Source organism: Hemicordylus capensis, chromosome 1 (genome assembly GCF_027244095.1).
Source record: "Hemicordylus capensis ecotype Gifberg chromosome 1, rHemCap1.1.pri, whole genome shotgun sequence".
Lineage (NCBI taxonomy): Eukaryota > Metazoa > Chordata > Lepidosauria > Squamata > Cordylidae > Hemicordylus > Hemicordylus capensis.
The window spans coordinates 211,475,966-211,496,375 of NC_069657.1; the positions used below are offsets into that span (position 1 = coordinate 211,475,966).

The following is a 20,410-nucleotide window of genomic DNA, read 5'->3' on the forward strand; positions in this document are numbered from 1 at the left end:
TATAGAAAGGTCTTTCAATTAATACTTTAAATAAAGGACAGTCTTCAGTTGCTTGCTATGTTGGCTATAGGTTTTGGCACTGTACAACTGCCAATGCTTGTACAGTAAGCTGCAATGCTTTGTGGAATTTATTTCCAAGCTCACGTTCATAGGATCGGGCTTTACCTCGAAGAAATCCCTTAGCGGGGCGCAGGTCTCTCAACTGTGTGAAAGCGTTCAAGGGAAAAGCAACCGGGACAAACACGGTCACGGAGAAAAAGAACACTTGACAGCCCAAGCCTATGCATGTTTATTCAGAAGTAAGCCTCACTGTGTTTAATAGCTTAATGTCCAGGGAAGTATATACCAGATTGCAGCTCAAATACAGAAATCAGAAAAGAATACAGACATGTCAATCGACAACTCACTTCCAAATCCCTCCATGAAGTCCGACTGGGAAATCTGTGGGAATGCTCGGGACGCAGAATGGATTCCAAAGCTTCAACCACCACCACCACCACCACACCCCGCGCTACGAATCCCACTCATGAAAATATATCTTTTTAAAAATTCCATTCTGCGTCCCTGGAAAAATCATTTCCACTGTAGGGCTTCTCTGGCATTACTCTGACTCAGAACTAGAGGGGCTTGGGGGAGGTTGGTTTGCTGCCGTCGGGAGCCAACCAGCAAGCTCCTCCTTCTCCTCCTCTTATTCCTCTAGCCAGGCCAGTCCCAGCGGCAGCGCTGCCACCTCTGCGCGCGCGCTCCCCCCCGCCCCGCGCTGGGTTGTTGCCGGGCACTCCCATTCATGCCGCGGTGCGCTATTCCAGGCGGCGGCCGAGCTAGGAGCAGCCGCCGCCCCCGCCCTTGCGCGGCCCACGCCAGGATCTGCGTCACGCGGCTGCGTGTGGGAGGGAGGAGCAGGCGCGCAGCGCAGGAGGGAGCAAGAGCGGAATCTCCCCATGTGACAGCGCGGGAGGGGGCCGTGGATGTGCGGGCAGAGGGGAAGAGAAGGAGGAGGAGGAGGCGGCGGTGGAGGAGGAGGAGGAGGAGGAGGCTGCCGCTACCGCCGCCGCCGCCGCCGCCACCGCCGCTCCCTCCGTGCAGCTTTGCAACAGCAGCCAGTCCCGGCTTGGGGGGCTGTTGGGCAGAGCAGAGGCTGGGGGGCGGATGCGACATTGCCCACTGGTGGGAAGGGAGAAGAAACCTGGCCGCAAGCAAGGGGGACATTGGCAATAACTTCTGGACAACATCCGCACCCGGCGAAAGAAAGAGCCGGGCAGCACTCAGCAATAGCAGCAGCAGCAGCGTCCTGCAGAGAAGTAAGTAGTAGGGTACCCTCGCGGCCGGTGAGCGCGATCGCGCGCGGACACCCAAAGTTCTTGCTGCCGCTTCGCGTGCTTACATTCGGAAGCTCCGAAGCGTCGACTTGTGCAGCAGGAGCGCGCATCCTTTTGCAAATCGTGCGCCCTCCGTGCCTGCGAGATTCTTTTGTTTGCGCGCCTTTGCAAGGGTGCACTCCTGTGCATGCTTTTCTGGGAGGAAGGCCGCTTAAACTCAGTGGGATGTGCTGCCTACCGATTGATTGCACATGCATAGGATGGGGCTAGAAACGTTCGCTGTCTTCTGTTCTAAAATGGCACGGAAGCCCTCGTGCGCTCTTACTTTCCAGAGTAATCCAGTTGACATAAACGGGATTACTTCGGAGTGAGTAGTTTGAGGATTTTAGACCAACTCTTCTAAAGAGCAGTTATTTTAAAGCCTTTTTGTCCCACAATAGATCGGTTGAATTAAAGTGCTCTAGTCTATAGCCTTGAATAAGCTGTGTTTTGGAGTTCAAGCTGAATATACTTGTCTTACAATCTGACCTCCCGCAGTTGCTTATGCATGCATTTGTAACTTGCACACATGGTTCTAACTCGATCGGGAATATGTTTCATGTTGCAAAATACGTGGAAACTTGGCGTTTTGCAGAGAAGCTCTTAGATTAGAAGTTCCTGTTCAGCCTTGCTGGTGTTTAGGCACTGGGAAAATGCCGATAATAACAGGGACTGAAATAATGGAAAGAAACGCAAAAGCTTTCCTCAAAGAATCTCCAAGGAGAAAATGGAGTTTAGAAGCGCTGCCTCTTCCCTGCCCTGTAGGGTGTTTTCATAGCTGCTGCTGTGCAGTTCATTCCTGCTGCTCTAGATTGCCGGAAGGAGAGGGCGGATTCGTGTGTGTGTGGGTGGCGTGTGGATGATTCCCAGAGAAATCCAGTGCAAAAAAGGGTGAGGGCGTAGGAGGAAAGTACTGAAACATCCTTGTATTGTCTTCACTAAAAGTTGGGAGGGGGAGAATGAGATACAGTCCAAACACTACAATGGGTGGGGATTTTACTATGTTTTCTCTATAGTCATTTGCCGGCTGGATTTAGAGCTTTATGATTTTGAGCTTAAAAGTATTAGAAAGTTAAACTTGCTGCAGATCACCCGGGGTGGGTGTGGGTGGGAGAGGGAATTAGACCCTCATCTTTACAATCAACTGCCCTTTGGCAAACTTCATTTTTTAACAGTTTCCTTACTTTGGGGTTGCCAGACTGTTTACAAGCCTATGCACCATATGCACCATGTGTATGGGTAATCAACCATGTGTTGTTGCACAGTCACACCCAATAGATAACCAAAGCAGGCGTAATTAATTTTGAAAGGGAGGACACCTATAGCAACAAACATGGGGTCGTGAAAGTGTAGGTGATTTTATTTATTTAGTACTTCATTTTGAAAGCAACGCAAATGTTAATATAGGGTTTGTATTCTTTATATTATGACCTTAAGCTTTAAATATTTTTTATACTTTGGTGATGCTTCTGTCGCCCTAAGTAGGTTTTTTAAAAAAATATGTTATCTAGATTGCTATTAAAATACATTTCCAATATTGGTATATAAATATTGGTGGATTGTGTCCGATGCATTTAAGATGGAACATCTCTAATAAATTATTGGTAGTTCTTAAATACCATCATTTGTCTTCTTGCTTTATAGTTTCAGTCCAAAAAGACCCTTTTCCAGCCCTAAATGGCTGTTTGGAGGCAAACTGTAGTATTTATCAGGAGATTCAATGAAACATGATATATTTCCAAATTTAGGATCAGTGTACCAATTATATCCTGTTTAATTGACACATTGATCCTAAATTTGGAAATGTCCCCTTGAATTTAGTGGGTTTTCTTTCAAAGTAAATATACCTACCAGTTATATGGATGCAATTTCTATTGAAGTGGCTGCCGACTGACATCTGAGCAAATGAGTTCAGCACCAAGATACCAGCAATATATTTGTTTTTAACCTTTTATCAAATGTAAGTACAGTTTGCTCAGAACTAGCTGTTTATAATAGTTGAATGCTAAGCTGCAGAAGGAGTCAAAGCTTTTTGAAGAATGCAGTCAGAGGCTGCAGGAAATATAGTGTAATTGTCATCTGTACACATTTTTTTTTGGTAACTTTAAAAATACTGTTTTGGAGACACGGGGATTATCAGAACAGTTCTTGGGATGTTCTCTTTGCAGATATTTGCAGAAACTGTTTTAGTGAAGGGTAGAGGTCTAAACTTGTGCCCAGATCATGATGGGGATAAAATTAGACTATCACCCCTCTGCAAAAAAACAACAACCCTCCCCACACACAAAATACAAAAATGCACTTCAAAAAACAAAAGACCACCACCACAGTGCTGTCAGCTGTATGTATGGATTCCCATTGGTACTGGATCATTAGACCTGCCATTGCATGGAAGTTTTCATCAATAAAGATTTGGATTTGCTTTATCTCTTTTGTGGTGGAACCAGAAAGCAATTACAGATACTTGACAGCTAAAGATGCCCTGAAATCTTCTCACAACATCTCTTAAACTAACCTCCTGTTCCACGTATCCACTTATCTGAAGATTTGCACAGGGCTTCAGCTCCTGCTGTTAGATCATGTTTGTTTGCTCTCACTCCATGCAACTTAACTTTCGCTGAGTGTGTGTGCCCAGAATTTTGCTGTGTGGACAAGGAAAGAGAGAGTACTTGGCTAAATTAAAATGGAACTGGAGGATTAGTAAATCAATCGACATCTGTGCAAACATGGAAAAAAATGTAAATAGTTCTTCATCCGCCTTCCCCCCCCCCCAAATTCATAATACAGATGAACTTAAGGAAAAGCCAATTGAAGATGAATGTAAGGAAAAGCTGATTTTTCTCATCTGAAAATACCTGAATTGTAATGATGCAAAAGGATTGCAGTTAAAATACAGTAAGGATTTTACAGTAAGTTTCATTTCGGCCTTAATTTGGTGGGCAAAGGCAAAGAATATGCCTTAAACATGACAATTTGGGTCTTTGCGCTTTTCTTTTTGTACAGTGTGGCCAGAGATTGCTCAGATTTTCAGAAAAGCATCTCTTTAGACAAGCATATTTGTTCATATGCATTTTATACTACTGGACTGAAGACAAGCTGGAAAATAACTGCTTAATGCATATTCATCCCACCCTTGCAGCTGACGCCAAGAGTTCTCCTTCTCTATAGTCCTTCGCCCACATGAGCGACATCACAGCAGAAACGCCTCCTCCCTATAACCTTCACACAAACCTACAGAACCTTCAATTCCCATCATCTGGTATGGGTAGAAATTGATACATGTAAATTGTGCATTTCAAGATGTTGATCTGGTGAGAGATGTAAGGAAGATTTCTGGTGTGCTTTTCATTTAATAGTAATGGGAAAACAATAATAGTAAGCATCTATATAGCTCTTTAAAATGTTACTACAGTACTTCAATTGTATCTGTATAGCTTTTCGGTCTGATTTGGATGAGTTGCTAAATCATGGTTTAGCACTATGTGAACAAGCCTAAGGGAGCTATGGGCTCATGAGCTTTCCTTCTCACATGCAAGAAAAAGAGAAAACTTCCACTTCCCCTTTAAGAAAAACTGTAGCTTGCTGTTAATATATGGGAACTGTGGCTTGTTAACCAGAGTTAGGACTAGTCAGGATATCAAACCATCGTTTGACACCTAACTTGTGGTTTGTTCTAACTTTCCAACTTGTAAGAAGCCATGGTTCCTCGAGTTCATATGTAACATGGAGCTGTGGTTTATTCTTAAAGTGAAAGTGGGAGCATTCACCCTCTTGTCTTCTGACTTACTGAAAGTTCTGTTGGCTCAGAGACAGCAACTGAAATGAATTAGGTTCCTGTGAGGACTTCAGTCCTGTGATGGCACTGCCTGACATCTCCAGAGTTCCCACTCCAATCACTAACCATATATTTTACTTGCTAAAGGTAGAGACATGGGTTTTCCAGAATTTCTCTGGGGAAATGTCTGAATTTTTTCCAGGAAGTGTGATCCCCCCGCCTCATTTGCACAGTCTTTTTCTCAGAAAATTCTACAATGCAAATTTTCCTGATGCCCTAAATATTGGCATCTACCAACTTTCTTCCTTCAGTGGCTTGAACTTCACTATAAAGATGCTGCCCAACCTTTTTTTACCTTTCTGCTTAGGTATTAGGGATGTGTACGAATCACAGTTTGTGCACTGGTTCGGCACTGTGGGGAGGGGAACTGAACAGGATATTTTAAAAAGTGGAGAGCAGGTCCTTACCTGCTCACTGTTGCCTCATGCAGCAGGCACCATGTGCGTGCCGGCACCACGCATGGATTCTTGGGACGAGAATCTGGCAGGAAGCTGCATGCAGCGGCAGAGAGCAGGTAAGGACCTGCTCTCCTCTTTCTAAAAGATCCCACTTGTTGCTCCCCTCCCTGCAGTGTCGAACCAGCCCCTAACCCATTTGGTGCCAAACCAGTGCACGAGCTGCAATTCGTGCGCACATTAGGTATTATTTGGACTACTTTCAAACCTAAAGTATTAAAAAGCTAACAGATCTTATGCACGCACTTCCAACTTCCCGAACTCAGGAAAAGAAGTAAAACAATGACATGTGAATTTGCTGTACTGAAAATGAAACAAAAGCTAGTCATAATTTTAATTTTGGTTTTACTTCTTTGCAGTCTGAGATGAAATAAGAATTTTAGTTTTGGTTTTGATTTGACCTGCATAGCAAGTTAGATGAGCTTTGTTTGGATCATCATGTGAGTGTATTTACTCTCCTTTTTACAAGTCAGTAAAGCATATAATATTATATATAGGACTGGTGTGCATTCATTGTTACTAATGAATTTTATGAAACAATTAATTTTTAGAGATAGAACATTTCCCTTGGAAAAACATGGGGGAAATTTGCGATTTGGAAATTTTTCCACAGAAAAACTAACCCTAATCTCTGGCTATAGGGCTTTTTTGTTGTTGTTCATTGCAGCCAATGAGTTATGGGCAAGCTGGTAATATCAGAAAATGAAGTAAATGAATACTCCCAGTTCTTGTGAATAAGGGCAGTGTATCTTTTGTCTTGAATCTTCAAAAGTCAGAAAGGATATCTTTTGTCTTGAATCTTCAAAAGTCAGAAAGGAAGCATATATGACACTTCTTTCAAAGTGGATTGGAACAGCCCTATTATGTGCTGAGGGAATGTATAGATTGGAAAAGAGAGCAGTTACCAATGTGGCAATTATATGGGGCAGGCGTCTGGTTTACGAGCATGAAGCAGGGCTCTTCCCGCAGTCACAATGAACAGTGGCAAGGGTGGGGTTGAATGAGGAAAGGTGCTCTCTGAGGTGAATAGGATTTTAAAGTGTCTAATTTTGAATGGACTGTGTCCTTCCATCCCGCTCCCCTTATTCATTTTGCACTGCAAGGACATGTTCTCAAGGTAATCCTGTCTGTGTTTTCTCAGGAGTAGGTCCCTTGAAATCAATGGGGCTTCCAAGTTAGTAGTGCTTCTGACTAGTTTTAAGAGACCATCTCCACAAAAGCGAAACTTTGTGCTTGCTGCAAAGTCTTCTGTGAGACAACTAACCCAGTTTTTGGTGACTGATGTGTATGATGGGTGCTTTCCTATCAGAGGGGCAGGACTGGGGATTTAGAAACAAGGTGCACTTCTTCTTGACTTCTTCACTAAAGACTTGTATTTCGCCTTTTGATCTAAAAGATCCCTGAGGGGCTCATAGTAAGTTAACACAATACAATTAAAGCAGTGCTCCTGTGGACAGCAAAGAGAGGTGCTATCATTAAAACTGCTGTCTTTAGAGGCTTGTGGTGAACCCAGGGAGGAGTGTTCTGTCACACAGTACCAACTGACACTTTGGCCTGTCTTGACTTGCTTTGTGTGTAACAGGTCATTCTAACTGGAATGAATGAAACCCATTTTCTGCTTCTTTTAAAATGTCTCTTACCTAGAACTCCCTCCCACACCATGTGCTGTGAATTTGGTTTGTATTCGGCGATAGGTACATGACTTACAAAGAGATGTTGTTTATCCTTTGAGTGGCTGTAATATTGAACTAACATAGCAGATCAACAAAACAAAACAAAACGTCCCCATGAGGTCCCTTGAGACCTCCTCCCATGTACTGTGGATTTTGCTTATATTGGACTGTAGATGCAAAAGGTTTTAAGCGGGGGAGTCACATAGTCACACAGACACACACACACAGATGTGGTGATCTCACCAGCCGCCTTCCCTCTAGAAAGTAGGTTTAAAAATCAGCTTATTTACAAATTTATGCAGAAGTAGTTGATTCTGCAAAAGGCATTCTAATTAATGAGCTCTGATTTGCGGTGGTGTGTGTGTGCATGGTAACGTTATTCCAGAACACTGAAGTATTTAGTAGTCTTTAAAAAAAATAATCCGATTTATATACTGCCCTTCCAAAAATGGCTCAGGGTGGATTACAACAGAATAAAAACAATTAAAACCAGTTAACAATTAAAACCAATTAAACATTCAAACAGTTAAAAGCCCTGGAAAACCAGGGCAAACTTTTAAAACAATTTAAAACAGTTTACAACAATTAAAAAACCCAGGAAGGCCAGGCCAAACAGATAGATTTTAAGGGCTCTCCTGAAAGACAATAATGGACTTAAATTACGGATTTCTGTCGGGAGTGCATTCCATAGCCCAGGAGCAGCTACAGAGAAGCTCTGAGTCGCCACCAGACAAACGGGTGGTAACTGGAGACAGACCTCCTCAGATGACCTTAATGTGTGGCGGAGATCATGCAGAAGAAGGAGCTCTCTAAGATAACTTTTTGTTTGATGTGAAATTGCAAATATCAATAAATGTTGAATTTGAAGGATGTAATATTGTGGAATGCGCTCCCTGCTGAGATACGATCCTCCCCATCTCTGGCAATGTTCAGAAAACACCTGAAAACACATCTCTTCAATCAGGCTTTTTCAGCTTTTTAAAACTTGTTTTTAAATTGTTCTGATTATTTAATTGTTGTTTTATGATGTTTTTAATGGTTAATTATTGTTTTATGTTTTATATATTTTTAAATTATTAATTGATTTTAATGGTGTTTTAATGTAAACCGCCCTGAGCCTTTTGGAAGGGTGGTATAAAAGTTTTAATAATAAATAAATAAATAAATATGTTATATAAAAGTGTAGCTTTTACCACCATGGTTAACATTCCAGTTATGAGCTAAAAATGGGCTTAATTTAACTGGTTCATGTCTCCCTATTTGAATGTATTGATTCCATTAGCATCTTTTACTTTTCTGGTTTTTGAAATTCTTAGGGTCATCCTCTTAACTTTAGCAGAAGGTTTGTTAATTAAATTACAGATACAACCATGGGTTTAAATGCTTTCTGATTTAACTATTTCTCTGGTTTTCTCAGAATATTAACAACTAATTGAAAGTTTATGGACACCAAAGCTACATTTTTCTTCCAGGAATTAGCCACTGGCTTCCATGCCTTTGTGGTTTTAAATCTTTATACTACTAATGAAATAGCTCTTCAGTATTTAAGTGAGTCTGCAGTGGTGCAAAGTAATTGATGTGTCAGCTATCACAAAGGATCTCATTTAAGTAGCAGTGCTAGAAATTCTTAGGGCTACTAAGTGTTACTTTAAGAGTGTGTTGGAATCCTGTTATTGAGGCTTGCTACATTTTTTCTTTCTTTTACAAAAAGCAGCTAAGTTGCATAACGTTTGCAGTTGGGACAAATAACCTGGGGCATTGATTTTCAGCAGGAAAACAGCTTGGGGAGGAAGGGTTGGCCCATCTCTGCCATATTCCTGATCCACAGTGGAGCCCACCGGTGACTCGTTTTTGTAGTAGGAAAAAAAAAGGGGGAGTTCCGGTCACAGGATTCCAACATACAACTAATGTTGGCCCTTGGAATGTTAGGAGGAAACTGAGTAGACATCCTTATTAACACATGTTTCATTTTCTTTCATTGAATCTATGAAATTTCAGTACAGAATTCTTATTCCATCATTTTTCAGTTGCTTTCTTGTCTCTGGAAGTCAAAGAAGCTCCCAGAGAGCTGTGAGTGGAAGAGAAATATTGGGTCAGTCAGTTTCATGTGTGAATGTGGAACTGAATGTGGAAATGCAAGGACACATCAGTCATACATGAGGCAGTAGAATAGGAGGGCTCTCACGAGACCAGTGAATGCTTGAGCCTTTCATTTGGATTTTGAAAGGCTGTCAACAGGCATGATGTCTTTAGAGATCTGGAGGTAGTATTTGTAGGTGAGCTACTGGACTAGGGTTTGTGCTTCAGTAGACAGAAGTCATTCCTGTTGCTTCTGAGAAGTATTTATCTGTACACAACTTTAATTCTCCTTATCTAATGTTCTTGTGCAAGCTGTTTGCATGGTGGGTGGAGGGGGGGAACTCTCATCATTGGCAGAGGACTACTGTAGGTACAAAACAGATCTTTGGATCTCAACCCAAGCACTGTCCTGCCTCCAGGAAGACTGGTCTCAGCAGAATACTTGTATGCCATAATAATTATTGATCACTTCTACAACATTCCTAATATGCAACCTTTAATTTTATACTTCTCACAACTGCTTTGTGAGGTAGAGCTATTAAAATACTCCACCTTCATAGAGGGAGGACTGAGAGAGTGACTTGCCCAGTGCCATCTAGAGGGGTGATGGCTTAGCAGGGCTTTTAATCTGAGTTTCCAGATTCCAGTCCAGAACTCCATTTACACCATGCAAGCTCACATAACTTGGCATTTACTGACCAGGTCTCCATCAAAACCAAAGAAATATGTGAGAGAGCACCAGGCACTGAAATCCCATCAGGAATTGACACTAATATTGTTCTTCTCCTTGTTCTTGCAGGGTGTTCTGCCCACAATGGCAACGGCATTGCCCAGAACCCTTGGAGAGTTGCAGCTCTATCGAATACTGCAGAAAGCCAACCTCTTATTCTACTTTGACGCCTTCATTCAGCAGGGAGGGGATGATGTCCAGCAGTTGTGTGAGGCTGGGGAAGAGGAGTTTCTCGAGATCATGGCCCTCGTGGGCATGGCTAGCAAACCGCTTCATGTCCGAAGACTGCAGAAGGCTTTGAGAGACTGGGTCACAAATCCAGGCCTTTTTAACCAGCCTCTTACTTCCTTACCGGTCAGTAGCATTCCAATATATAAGTTACCGGAAGGATCTCCCGCTTGGTTGGGAATATCATGCAATAGTTACGAAAGGAATAGTAATACCCGGGAGCCTCACTTGAAGATTCCAAAATGTGCCGCCACGCCATGTGTTCAGAGTGTGGGTGCGGGCAAGTCTGATGGGCTGGGAAACTTATCCTTGCAGAACAGCAGTGAGCAAAGACTGTGGCAAGGACACCACGCTACAGAGAGCGAACACAGCCTTTCCCCGGCTGATATTGGCTCTCCAGCCTCACCAAAGGAAAACACAGAAACCTTGGATGCCGCAGCTGCTCTGTCAGTTACCGAGTGTGTTGAGCGCATGGCTCCCACCCTCCCCCAAAGTGACTTGAACGAAGTGAAAGAACTTCTAAAAATAAATAAAAAGCTGGCCAAAATGGTTGGCCACATCTTTGAGATGAGTGACGATGATCCTCACAAAGAGGAGGAGATTAGGAAGTACAGCGCAATATATGGCAGATTTGACTCAAAAAGAAAAGATGGCAAACATCTCACCCTCCATGAGGTAAACTGATGCAAGCAAGAATCTGTTTTCCCTGTTTCTCAGTCACCTTGTCAGAGTTTGTGCTCCCCACAACTCACAAATTTTGTTAGGAGAAAGTAGGTTCTTCTCAACAGTGTCAGGCCAATAAGGTTTCTGAAGTTGGATTGGTGGTGGTGGGACTTTTAACAGGTTATTTGTGCGTGTCCATTTTAAAAAGATGTATCTGACATGTGAGTCACCAGGCATCGTCATCTAGAGAACAGCTTACATAATGAAAATGGCACTTTAAATGGAAAGTGCTTGTAGTGTGATGTTCCAGAGACTAGCATCTAACCAAAGTTGTATTCTTTAGCCTAGTCTTTTTTTATGCTGCCTCTGCACCTCTCCTCTTCTTCCATTTTTATTTCATTTCATTTCATTTCACTGATTTATATACGTTTCATTACCTTTCACAATAGACTTCTCTAGACCACTGTTATCAAATGTTAATTCCAGCAATGTGTATGGGATGGCTTCCAAGGCAGTCGTGTGTGTGTGTGTGTGTGTGTGTGTGTGTGTGTGTGTAACTACCCTTTAAAGAGGATCTTATACTACACGACTAACATAATTTTAACATGTCAGTCAGTTTTCTCTCTAATTTTTTTCATGTCTGTATGGAATGAGTTTTGTTCTGGGTGGCAGTATCAAGGCAGTGTGCGTGTGCATTTAGAATGGGGCTTTCCTGATTTAACCTGAGCGGGATCTAAAACTGAGTAGACATCCAAAAACATGTGAGCGCTTTCACATGCGCGCACACCTTAGAGGGAGCATTGATGTCAGTGCTTGTTGGTATACTCTGTTGAAAAATTAAGAAAGACCCACAGAGTCAGTAGGGGGTCTTGGAATGCTTTTTTCAAAAAATGGCAGTTTGCTCATTATGTCAGATTTTTTAAAGAGTTTAAAAAAATTTGCAAACTGCAGTTTGTGCTGCAAACTGCACTGTGCAAACTGCACTGTGCTGCAAACTGCACTGTGATCTTGAACACTCATCTATGAGTATATATTTAAAACACCAGGAATTTGCTTTCCATGTAAACAATATATGAAGTCCGGGAACAGTAGCATTTTAGGCTATAGATCTTTTTTTTAGCGGTGGTGGGGAGGCTTAAACTTGGTACTACCTTGAGAACTTAGGATCATGGACTTCTGTAGATGATAGTGCATTTTGGCAGGCGCTGAAATGATTTGAACAGAAGCAAGCATATATAAGGGCAGCTACCTGACTAGTAAAAGGAATTGCTTCAGTAAAGTCTTCTTGCCTTTGTTTCTTCATTAGATTTCATAAGGGGGGAAAATCCTTATTCCCTGTTGGGATCTTGGCTCATGTAATTAGATGTGTTTTTTTTTTTACCTCACATGTTCTCAATTGATTTGTTTAGCATTGCTGGTTTGAGGTTCTTGATGGAGTGGCCAGGAAAGTTAAAATGTTCACTCAACTTGGTTAGTATTTCTCTTCTTTGTCAGGTTTGAAATGGAATCTGATCCGGCTAATGTAGATAAGATAAAATGTGTATGCATTTTATAATGTTATAACATTTGTAGTGTTGCATGTGTAGGAATCCTGGATGTTATGGATTGCATTGTCAGGACTTATTGTCGCTATGTTCTCAGTGTTAATACAAAGGGCATTACTGGTACTTGGTTTTGTTGCAGGGCCTTCCTGGTGGTGTCCTGCAGTTTTTTGGTTGATAGTGAGAATTTGGATGCCTACTCGTAGGCTGTTTTTTCTCTCGGGGCATTTTGCTCTGAAGGATGGCTGTAGGTTACTTATGGCTTGCTGCAGTAGGATGGCAATCATGGCTGGCTCCAGGTTTCAGGGAACCCTCAGCCAAGTGTCCTTTGGTGTTGGACACTTGGTGGACACCCAAAAGGGTGGTGCAAACTGCTACCACACTTGCCACCAAGTAAGGAGACGGGTGCCTACTCAGTCAACAGCTGCCTGTTGCTGGCTGGGCCTATTTATCTTGAGTGGCAGGTGGGGGGGGCATAGCTGAAGTCAGTGTGGGACTCTCTGAGGCACTTGGGACCTGGGCCTGGCAACCGCCTTTGGATGATATGTGCCGATGCCGGACTTGATGAAAGCTCACTATTAGCAACTTTGTACTTCTTGGTGGGAAATGATGAAGCTTGGAATGCCTAGTCAGTTGCTCTGTGTATTTTCTGTTCCTAGACAACAAAATACAGAGCTTTCCTTCCTATTTCATCTTGGTTTTTCTTTAAAAAATGTAATAGTTCCATTTGTATGTTGTAAGATTGTAAAGAAAAATGAGAGAAATAGAATAATAAGACATATCTGTGACTGAACTAATTTACAGTTATTTTCTATTGTCTTTTAAAGGATTGAGTGGGGAGGGGAATCGGGGAGCTCCACCCATTTGCAAACTGCAAAATGGAGCTTTGCATGAAGTATTGCAACAGAATATATTATACCTGTAACATCATGAAGAGCAATATCAGTGTAGTGAAGAAACTGAAATTATAGACACTGTATCAGTTGTAACTCCCAGTTACATAAGAATCGTTTTTTGGGTGGGGTGTATGAGTGTGCATTATATTTTTGTTTTTAGGAAACCTGCTGCTATGTTCTCCCCCAGATGTTGTGCAAAACCCATTTTCCATCCATCTTTGATCTATGTATGTAAAATGTGTCCATGTACATAGGGACATAGGAAGCTGCCATATACTGAGTCAGACCATTTGATCTATCTCGTTCAGTATTGTCTTCACAGACTGGCAGCGGCTTCTCCAAGCTTGCAGGCAGGAATCTCTCTCAGCCCTATCTTGGAGAAGCCAGGGAGGGAACTTGAAACCTTCTGCTCTTCCCAGAGCGGCTCCATCCCCTGAGGGGAATATCTTGCAGTGCTCACACATCAAGTCTCCCATTCAGATGCAACGAGGGCAGACCCTGCTCAGCTATGGGGACAAGTCATGCTTGCTACCACAAGACCAGCTCTCCTCTCCCTTAAAGGTGCCTCATAGGAACATAGGAAACTGCCATATACTGAGTCAGACCATTGGTCTATCTAGCTCAGTATTGTCTTCACAGACTGGCAGCGGCTTCTCCAAGCTTGCAGGCAGGAATCTCTCTCAGTCCTATCTTGGAGAAGCCAGAGAGGGAACTTGAAACCTTCTGCTCTTCCCAGAGCGGCTCCATCCTCTAAGGGGAATATCTTACAGTGCTCACACATCAAGTCTCGCATTCAAATGCAACCAGGGTGGAGACACTTAGCTAAGGAGACAGTTCATGCTTGCTGCCACAAGACCAGCTCTCCTCTCCTTGTACCCAAAACATTATTGCTTTGTTCACCTTTGCCTATTTGGACTTGCTCTATTAACCTTTGCAGAGCTTTTACTAACTTTTTGCTCTATTAACATTTTGAATTTTTATTGATGTGAGCTTTAATAAATATCCCTTGCCTTATGGATCCAATCAGTAATTGATGGGCCCTCTTGAGATTTCTAGAATTGGGCAACACATAATTCAGCAGATGCTAACGAAGGATAACTGTTTTTAAGGACAGTGTTTTATGAGACACTTTCAGTTTAATATAAGTAAGTGGGGGTCCCAGATAATGTGTGGCCTCTGATTTCCTGGCTCTCATAATCCTTCTGGGAAACAGTTTTGTAGTATGTTCTTCTATGATCATCATCTTCATGTGAAAATAGCTTCCAGTCTGCCTGTATTGCTTTTAACATACATTTATCCTTTGTATAAACATGCTTATCTTGTTGTGGGGTTAACTACTATGTCTTCGAAACCTTATGCATGGTGTCATACATTGCTGAACTTATATTGTTGACTTGATAGCCCAAATTCTGCCAATTCGGATGCTGAGAACATCTCATTCTAAATAAGTTATGTGAAAAGGAGTGTAAGTGGTTTTGGTGGAATTGGCTGCCACAAGCCTTGTCAAAAATATTTTCAGAAAAAGGTGTGACGTGCAAATCTTTCTGATATTTATATAAGTAAAATAATAAACATTTAATAGCAAAACAAACAAAAAACCCACCCACCCACACTAAATACCTTTTGTGAGCAAAATGTAATAAGGTTTGTTTTCTTTGATCTGCATGAACTAATGTTATGTAAAGCACCTTAATTGTTTAAAAAGGATACACTTCAGTTCATATTATAACAAGGCACTTATAAGCAGGTAAAATATAGTACTGAATTGATACTTTAAAAGGTTGTTAATGTTTTATTTAGAGGAGCACAATGAGCAAGGTAAATCACAAGTCTTGTGCAATCTTCATGGCAACCACACCACCTGTTTTAATAATTTTTAAAGATTCCTCCCACCCCCGCAAATCAGTGTTTAATGCTGTTGCTCAGTTAGGATTCCAGTCATCTCTGAGGGCTAAAACTACAGCTGGCCTATTGCTGGTGAAAGAGCCCAGCTGATCTATGACCATCAATGCTGAAGTTATATACAGAAGTTTCTTGTCAATTATGAGAGTGCCTCTCATAGCCTTTGGCTACAAGAGTTGTAGGCGTCTTATCTCTGAGGTGAACTACCGCTCTTTTCCTAGCATTCAGACTAGAATTTAAGGTTGCTGCTTAAATCCTGTTCTCCCCTCCATCGGTGTTTCAATTGCTGTGCTGCTGCTGTGTTCAAATCAGTTGTGTATGTGCCCTGGGCAGTGTTCTCTCTAATTTTCTTCATCTGTGTGCGGAATGAGTCTTGTTCTGGGCAGCAGTATCAAGGCAGTGTGTGTGCACGTGCATTCAGAATGAGGCGTTCCTGATTCAGCCTGAGCAGAGTCTAAAATTAACTGAGTGGACATAAAAAAAACTTGAGAGTGTGCACACACATGCGCACACCTTAGAGGGAACACCTTAGAGGGAACTTAGAGGGCCCTGGCCAGGGGCGTAACTACTATTAGGCAAGGGGAGGTGGCTGCCTGGGGGCCCCCACGCCTCGAAGGGCCCCCCCAGAGGCAAGTCACATGACTATATATTGTGAAGTGTGTGTGTGTATCAGCGAGGGGCCCATTTTAAAATTTTGTCTCTGGGCCCACTCCAGCCTTGTTACGCCCCTGGCCCTGGCTATCTGATGAGTGTGTCTGCCATAACAACACAGTTGGTAAGGGGCACATTCTCCTCTTTCTTGCATGCAATATTTACATTCCTAGTACACATGTGTCTAGAATCTGCCCCAGTTCGTAAGAACATCCTCAGAGGCATCTGGAATGAGGTGGATGGTGACTGGAAACAGGGCCTTTTCAGTTGTGGCACCTAACCTCCGGAATGTCCTGCCCAGGAAGCTTTGCCTGGCACCAATTCTCTTTTATTTTCTGTGCCAAGTGAAAGTCTTTTGATTCGCCCAGACCTTTAACCTGTTGATTGGTTTTTATGCCAGAATTGTGTTAAGCTTTGTTTTGTTAGTTGCATTTTTGTTGCTGTATCTTGTGTAAGCACCTCTGAGAGCTTGGGCTGAAGAATGGCTAATAAGGATTCTAAATTTGAAAAAATAAAATAAAAATAAAAACATCCTACAAGGAAAGCAATTCTTTAAAGACAGGCTCCTTACATGGCAGTGCATTGCCTCAAGGTGAAAGATCAGGGGTCAAGAAATGTTGGCCCAGTTCACCATCCAGACAAAATATTTTACTCATCAGATGGTTCCTTGAGCTATGTTGGTGTGTTACTCGTCAGGATTTTTTTTTTAAAAAACTCTTCAGGCATCATTTTTCTCTCATCATGGACAAGTAGACTAGTGGATTTCCTGAGCCTTGTAAAAGATGGTAGCCTCTCTTGCATCCTCCCTATCAAAAGTGCCTGATCAAGAAGTGCAAAGAACTTCATCAAATTAAAAGTGGTGGGGCGGGGGGAGTTAAATTACCTGCTTAAACTATTATGGTAATATTATCTGATTGTTTTGCCACTGCATTAAAGCCATTCCTCTTTTCCTCTGCCTGGTCAGCACCTGTTATTGGCCCTCCCTTTCTTCCTCTGCTTCCCCCATGCAGTCATTGTCTTCGACCAGGGATGCACAACATCTGGTCCATGGCGCCCCATGAGGCGGTAAGATGTTGAGCTCTCCCAACCCTCCTCTCTCCTCCCCCACCACTGCCACCTCTCACTGTGTCACTCTACATCCAGCTGGCTTCTGTTCGGCCTTTCCTCCCTTGAGCTGCTCCATATCCAAGCGGCTCTTCCAAGCCCCAGAGGGCAATTTTCTCCTTCCGGCTGTCTGGGAGCTGGCTGGATGTAGACCAGCCCAGCGAAAGACAGTAGTCGTGGTGTGAGGAGAGCTGAGGGTTAGGAGAGCCCAATAGCTTACAGCCCTGTGTAAGGGGTGGTTGCCGGGGAGGGGGGTGAACACAGGTCCACCTTCTCCTATCAAATTATTTTAAATTTAATTTACATTTTTATTTTTAAATTAAACGTATTGATTTTTATTTTAGTGTATTAAAATTTTAATCGACTTCTGCCTCCACACGCCACGTCATGGTTGGTTTCGGCCAACCAGGGCATTGGAGTTGTTCACGTCTGCCCTAGACAAATAGCTTGCGGTGCAAGGGCCAGTTTCTGCAGAGTGCAGTTCAAAGTGGCTACCATGAATTCTGAGAAATGAGCTGACAGACGTATTTTGATGTTTCCTGGCTTCCATTCATGATTCAGGACTGCCCCTCTGTTGTCCTAGCCAAGTTGGCATGCTCCAATTAGGCTAGGGATGTGCATGGAACCGTTTGGTGCTCCATTTGGCAACCGGTGTTCGAACCAGTTTGGACAGCGGAAGGGGAGGTGTTGCTTTAAATGGCAGGGAAGGCGCTGCCTACCTGCTAGCCCCCACCCACCGCTTTCCCTCCGCCAGAGCTCTTCCAAAACGTGGGGAACGGCGTGCATGCCGTTTGCGTGGTGACGCTGGTCCGGGCTGCAAGGAAGCATGCTGCAGCCCTGTGTGCCCACTTAAAGCGGTGGGGCGGGGGCTGGCAGGTAGGCTGCACCTTCCCGGTCATTTAAAGCAGCAACCCCCCGCCGTCTGAACTGGCCCTCCGCACATCCCTAAACAAGGCTACAGCTTCCATTAGTTTTTTGCTGGGTCTTAATGCCCCACGTGCATCATCCTGGGTCATGAAAGAAAGAGAAAGGGGGGAAAAGGAAAATATGTTGTAAAAAATGTTTACTGCACTTATTAAAAAAACCTATTACCACCACTTAAATGTTTGGTATTTTACATCTCTAATGTGTTAAAACAAATAAAAACCTCAGCCTGATTGGCAGCAACTCTCATATGTATTTCTCAATCTCAAAATCTTTAAATGAAGATGCCAGGGTCAGATATTGCATCATATGCAGCCTTGTTCATAATTGAGTGCCTGTGTTTTTGTTTTCTGATATATGGAAACGATTTCATTCTGTCACATTTTTTTAATGTCACCACAGTATTGTCAGTAAAAGTATTTTCTTTTATCAGCCAGCTGTGCTGCTTTTCAGTGTTGAAACAAGCCAAAACCTCTTTGGCTTGTTCACATTTTATTTGGGAGGGCCCCCCCCAAAAAACTGTTAGTAGTTATAATTTGCCTGTCACCATGAGTGAATTATTCATGCTTGTAGGATATTGTAGGTCTGGCCGGTATAGCAGAAGTTTCTACCCCCAGCCCTAGTTTAGAGGCACCAGTCAATCTGTAAAACTTCTAGATAGGTAGCATTTTAAAAAAAGAAACAAAAAGAAAGATGGTGCATTTACCTTGAAATGGGGAACTTAACCACATAACATCACTCAGGCAGAAGATCTTATTCAACAATAATCTTTTACCCCCTGTGTGAACCACTTTGAGAACTTTAGTTGCAAAGTGGTATATAAATACAGTATTTGTAGTCATAGAAGAAGTATTGTCAGGAATTCTTAAATCGGGCTAGAATGCATTCTAGATACAGCTCTGAATTTAGTGGCTCTTAATAGTTTTGAGTCTAATCTATGGTAGGCATGGATTTTAATGATTTGTAATAATAGTTTTTGTCCTTTTGTGGTAGTATATAAAATGCATGTCAGCCTTTCTTCTGTAATGGAGAAGTATGAGGTAAAACACAGCAAATGGAAGCAATAAAATCTATCCAATTTAATACTGTTTCTCTGCTTTTTATGTTCTGACAAAGCTATATTTGAAAGATAAATGCATGAGCTAATGAACACAAATCCATATTTTGAATACACATGACTAGAAAAATATCCCAAACCCAAGATATTTTTGTGCTTGTACAAAATTTTTTCAAATAGCATTAATGCCAGTTATTATATGTACTTTTGCATCCAGGTGACCTGGTGGGTGGGTGGCATGTGATTGACCCAACCAAACAAGGGTATCTGAAATGGACAGAATCTAAAGGCATTTACAGGTCATTTCCGTTTATACTACTACAAGGCTACCATGTGCTGCTGATTGTGATCAGAGCAAAATATACTCCGAGCTTTAAAAGAAATAAATGAAGAAAAGCTAAATTCTTGGAGCTGTATACATTATGCAGTAACACTTTGCTTAACTCTGCTGTTTCTAGCCATTGGAGAGGAGCAGAGAGCTGTGCAGGGCAGTGAAGCCTTGCCTCTTGGGAAATTGCTCATTTTTCTGAGGTCTCCCTAGGCGCTCTATGCATAACTTTCAAGACTGTCTTCACAGCCATAAGGAACAGAAACCTGCTTTATTTTTAAGAGAAACTGTGATTTTCAGAGTGCAGAATTGTGGCGCAGCGGAAAAATGCTTGACTAACAAGCAGAAGGTTGCTGGTTCGAATCCCAACTGGTACTATATTGGGCAGCAGCGATATAGGAAGATGCTGAAAGGCATCATCGTGTACTGTGTGGGAGGAAGCAATGGTAACCCCACCCCCTCCTGTATTTTATCAAAAGAAAATCGCAGGGCTCTGTGGGTGCCAGGAGCCAAAATCAACTTGATGGTACACTTTACCTTACTTCAGTGTTGTGCAGTGTTGGATTTCCTGCCCAGCCGTGAAGTTCATTGAATGACCTTGGGCAAGTAACAGTCTCTGCAGGGATCTAACTATAATAGGGCAAGGGGAGACAGTTGTCTGGGGGCCCACTGCCTTGGGGTGCCCCGCAGAGGCAAGTCACATGACTGACTTCCCCAGCCACGCATCCGCCCTGGGCTTCCTTCAGTTGTATTCATCCTCTGAAACTGATGTGAGTGTTAAGACCTGGAGCTACCAGTCTTTCTCTAGTACCATTAAATGACTTGCATTGTCCACAATTTACAAAACCTTAAAAAAAAAAAATTAGGATGATGTTCTATTGTGGCACATAGGATATATAGATAGCTAGATATCTTTCTCTCTCTCTCTCTCTCTCTGTTTTTTGTTTCCACTATTCAGCCTCATTTAAGATTTCTTTACTACATGA

At 42.5% G+C, this 20,410-nt stretch overlaps 1 protein-coding gene across 3 annotated transcripts in view; it reads left to right on the forward strand.

The window, feature by feature from the left end:
• Positions 1–752: 752 nt before the first annotated feature.
• Positions 753–20,410, forward strand: part of NAB1 (NGFI-A binding protein 1) — a 53,865-nt gene continuing 34,207 nt past the window's right edge. Inside the window, exons 1-2 of one of the 3 annotated variants that reach the window (XM_053285353.1) lie at positions 753–1,301; positions 10,200–11,033. In XM_053285353.1, coding sequence (XP_053141328.1) covers positions 969–1,301; positions 10,200–11,033 — 1,167 coding nt within the window. In that variant the 5' untranslated portion in view covers positions 753–968. The remainder of the gene's footprint in view (positions 1,302–10,199; positions 11,034–20,410) is intronic. The other 2 variants (XM_053285352.1, XM_053285354.1) reach the window with 2 other exon arrangements.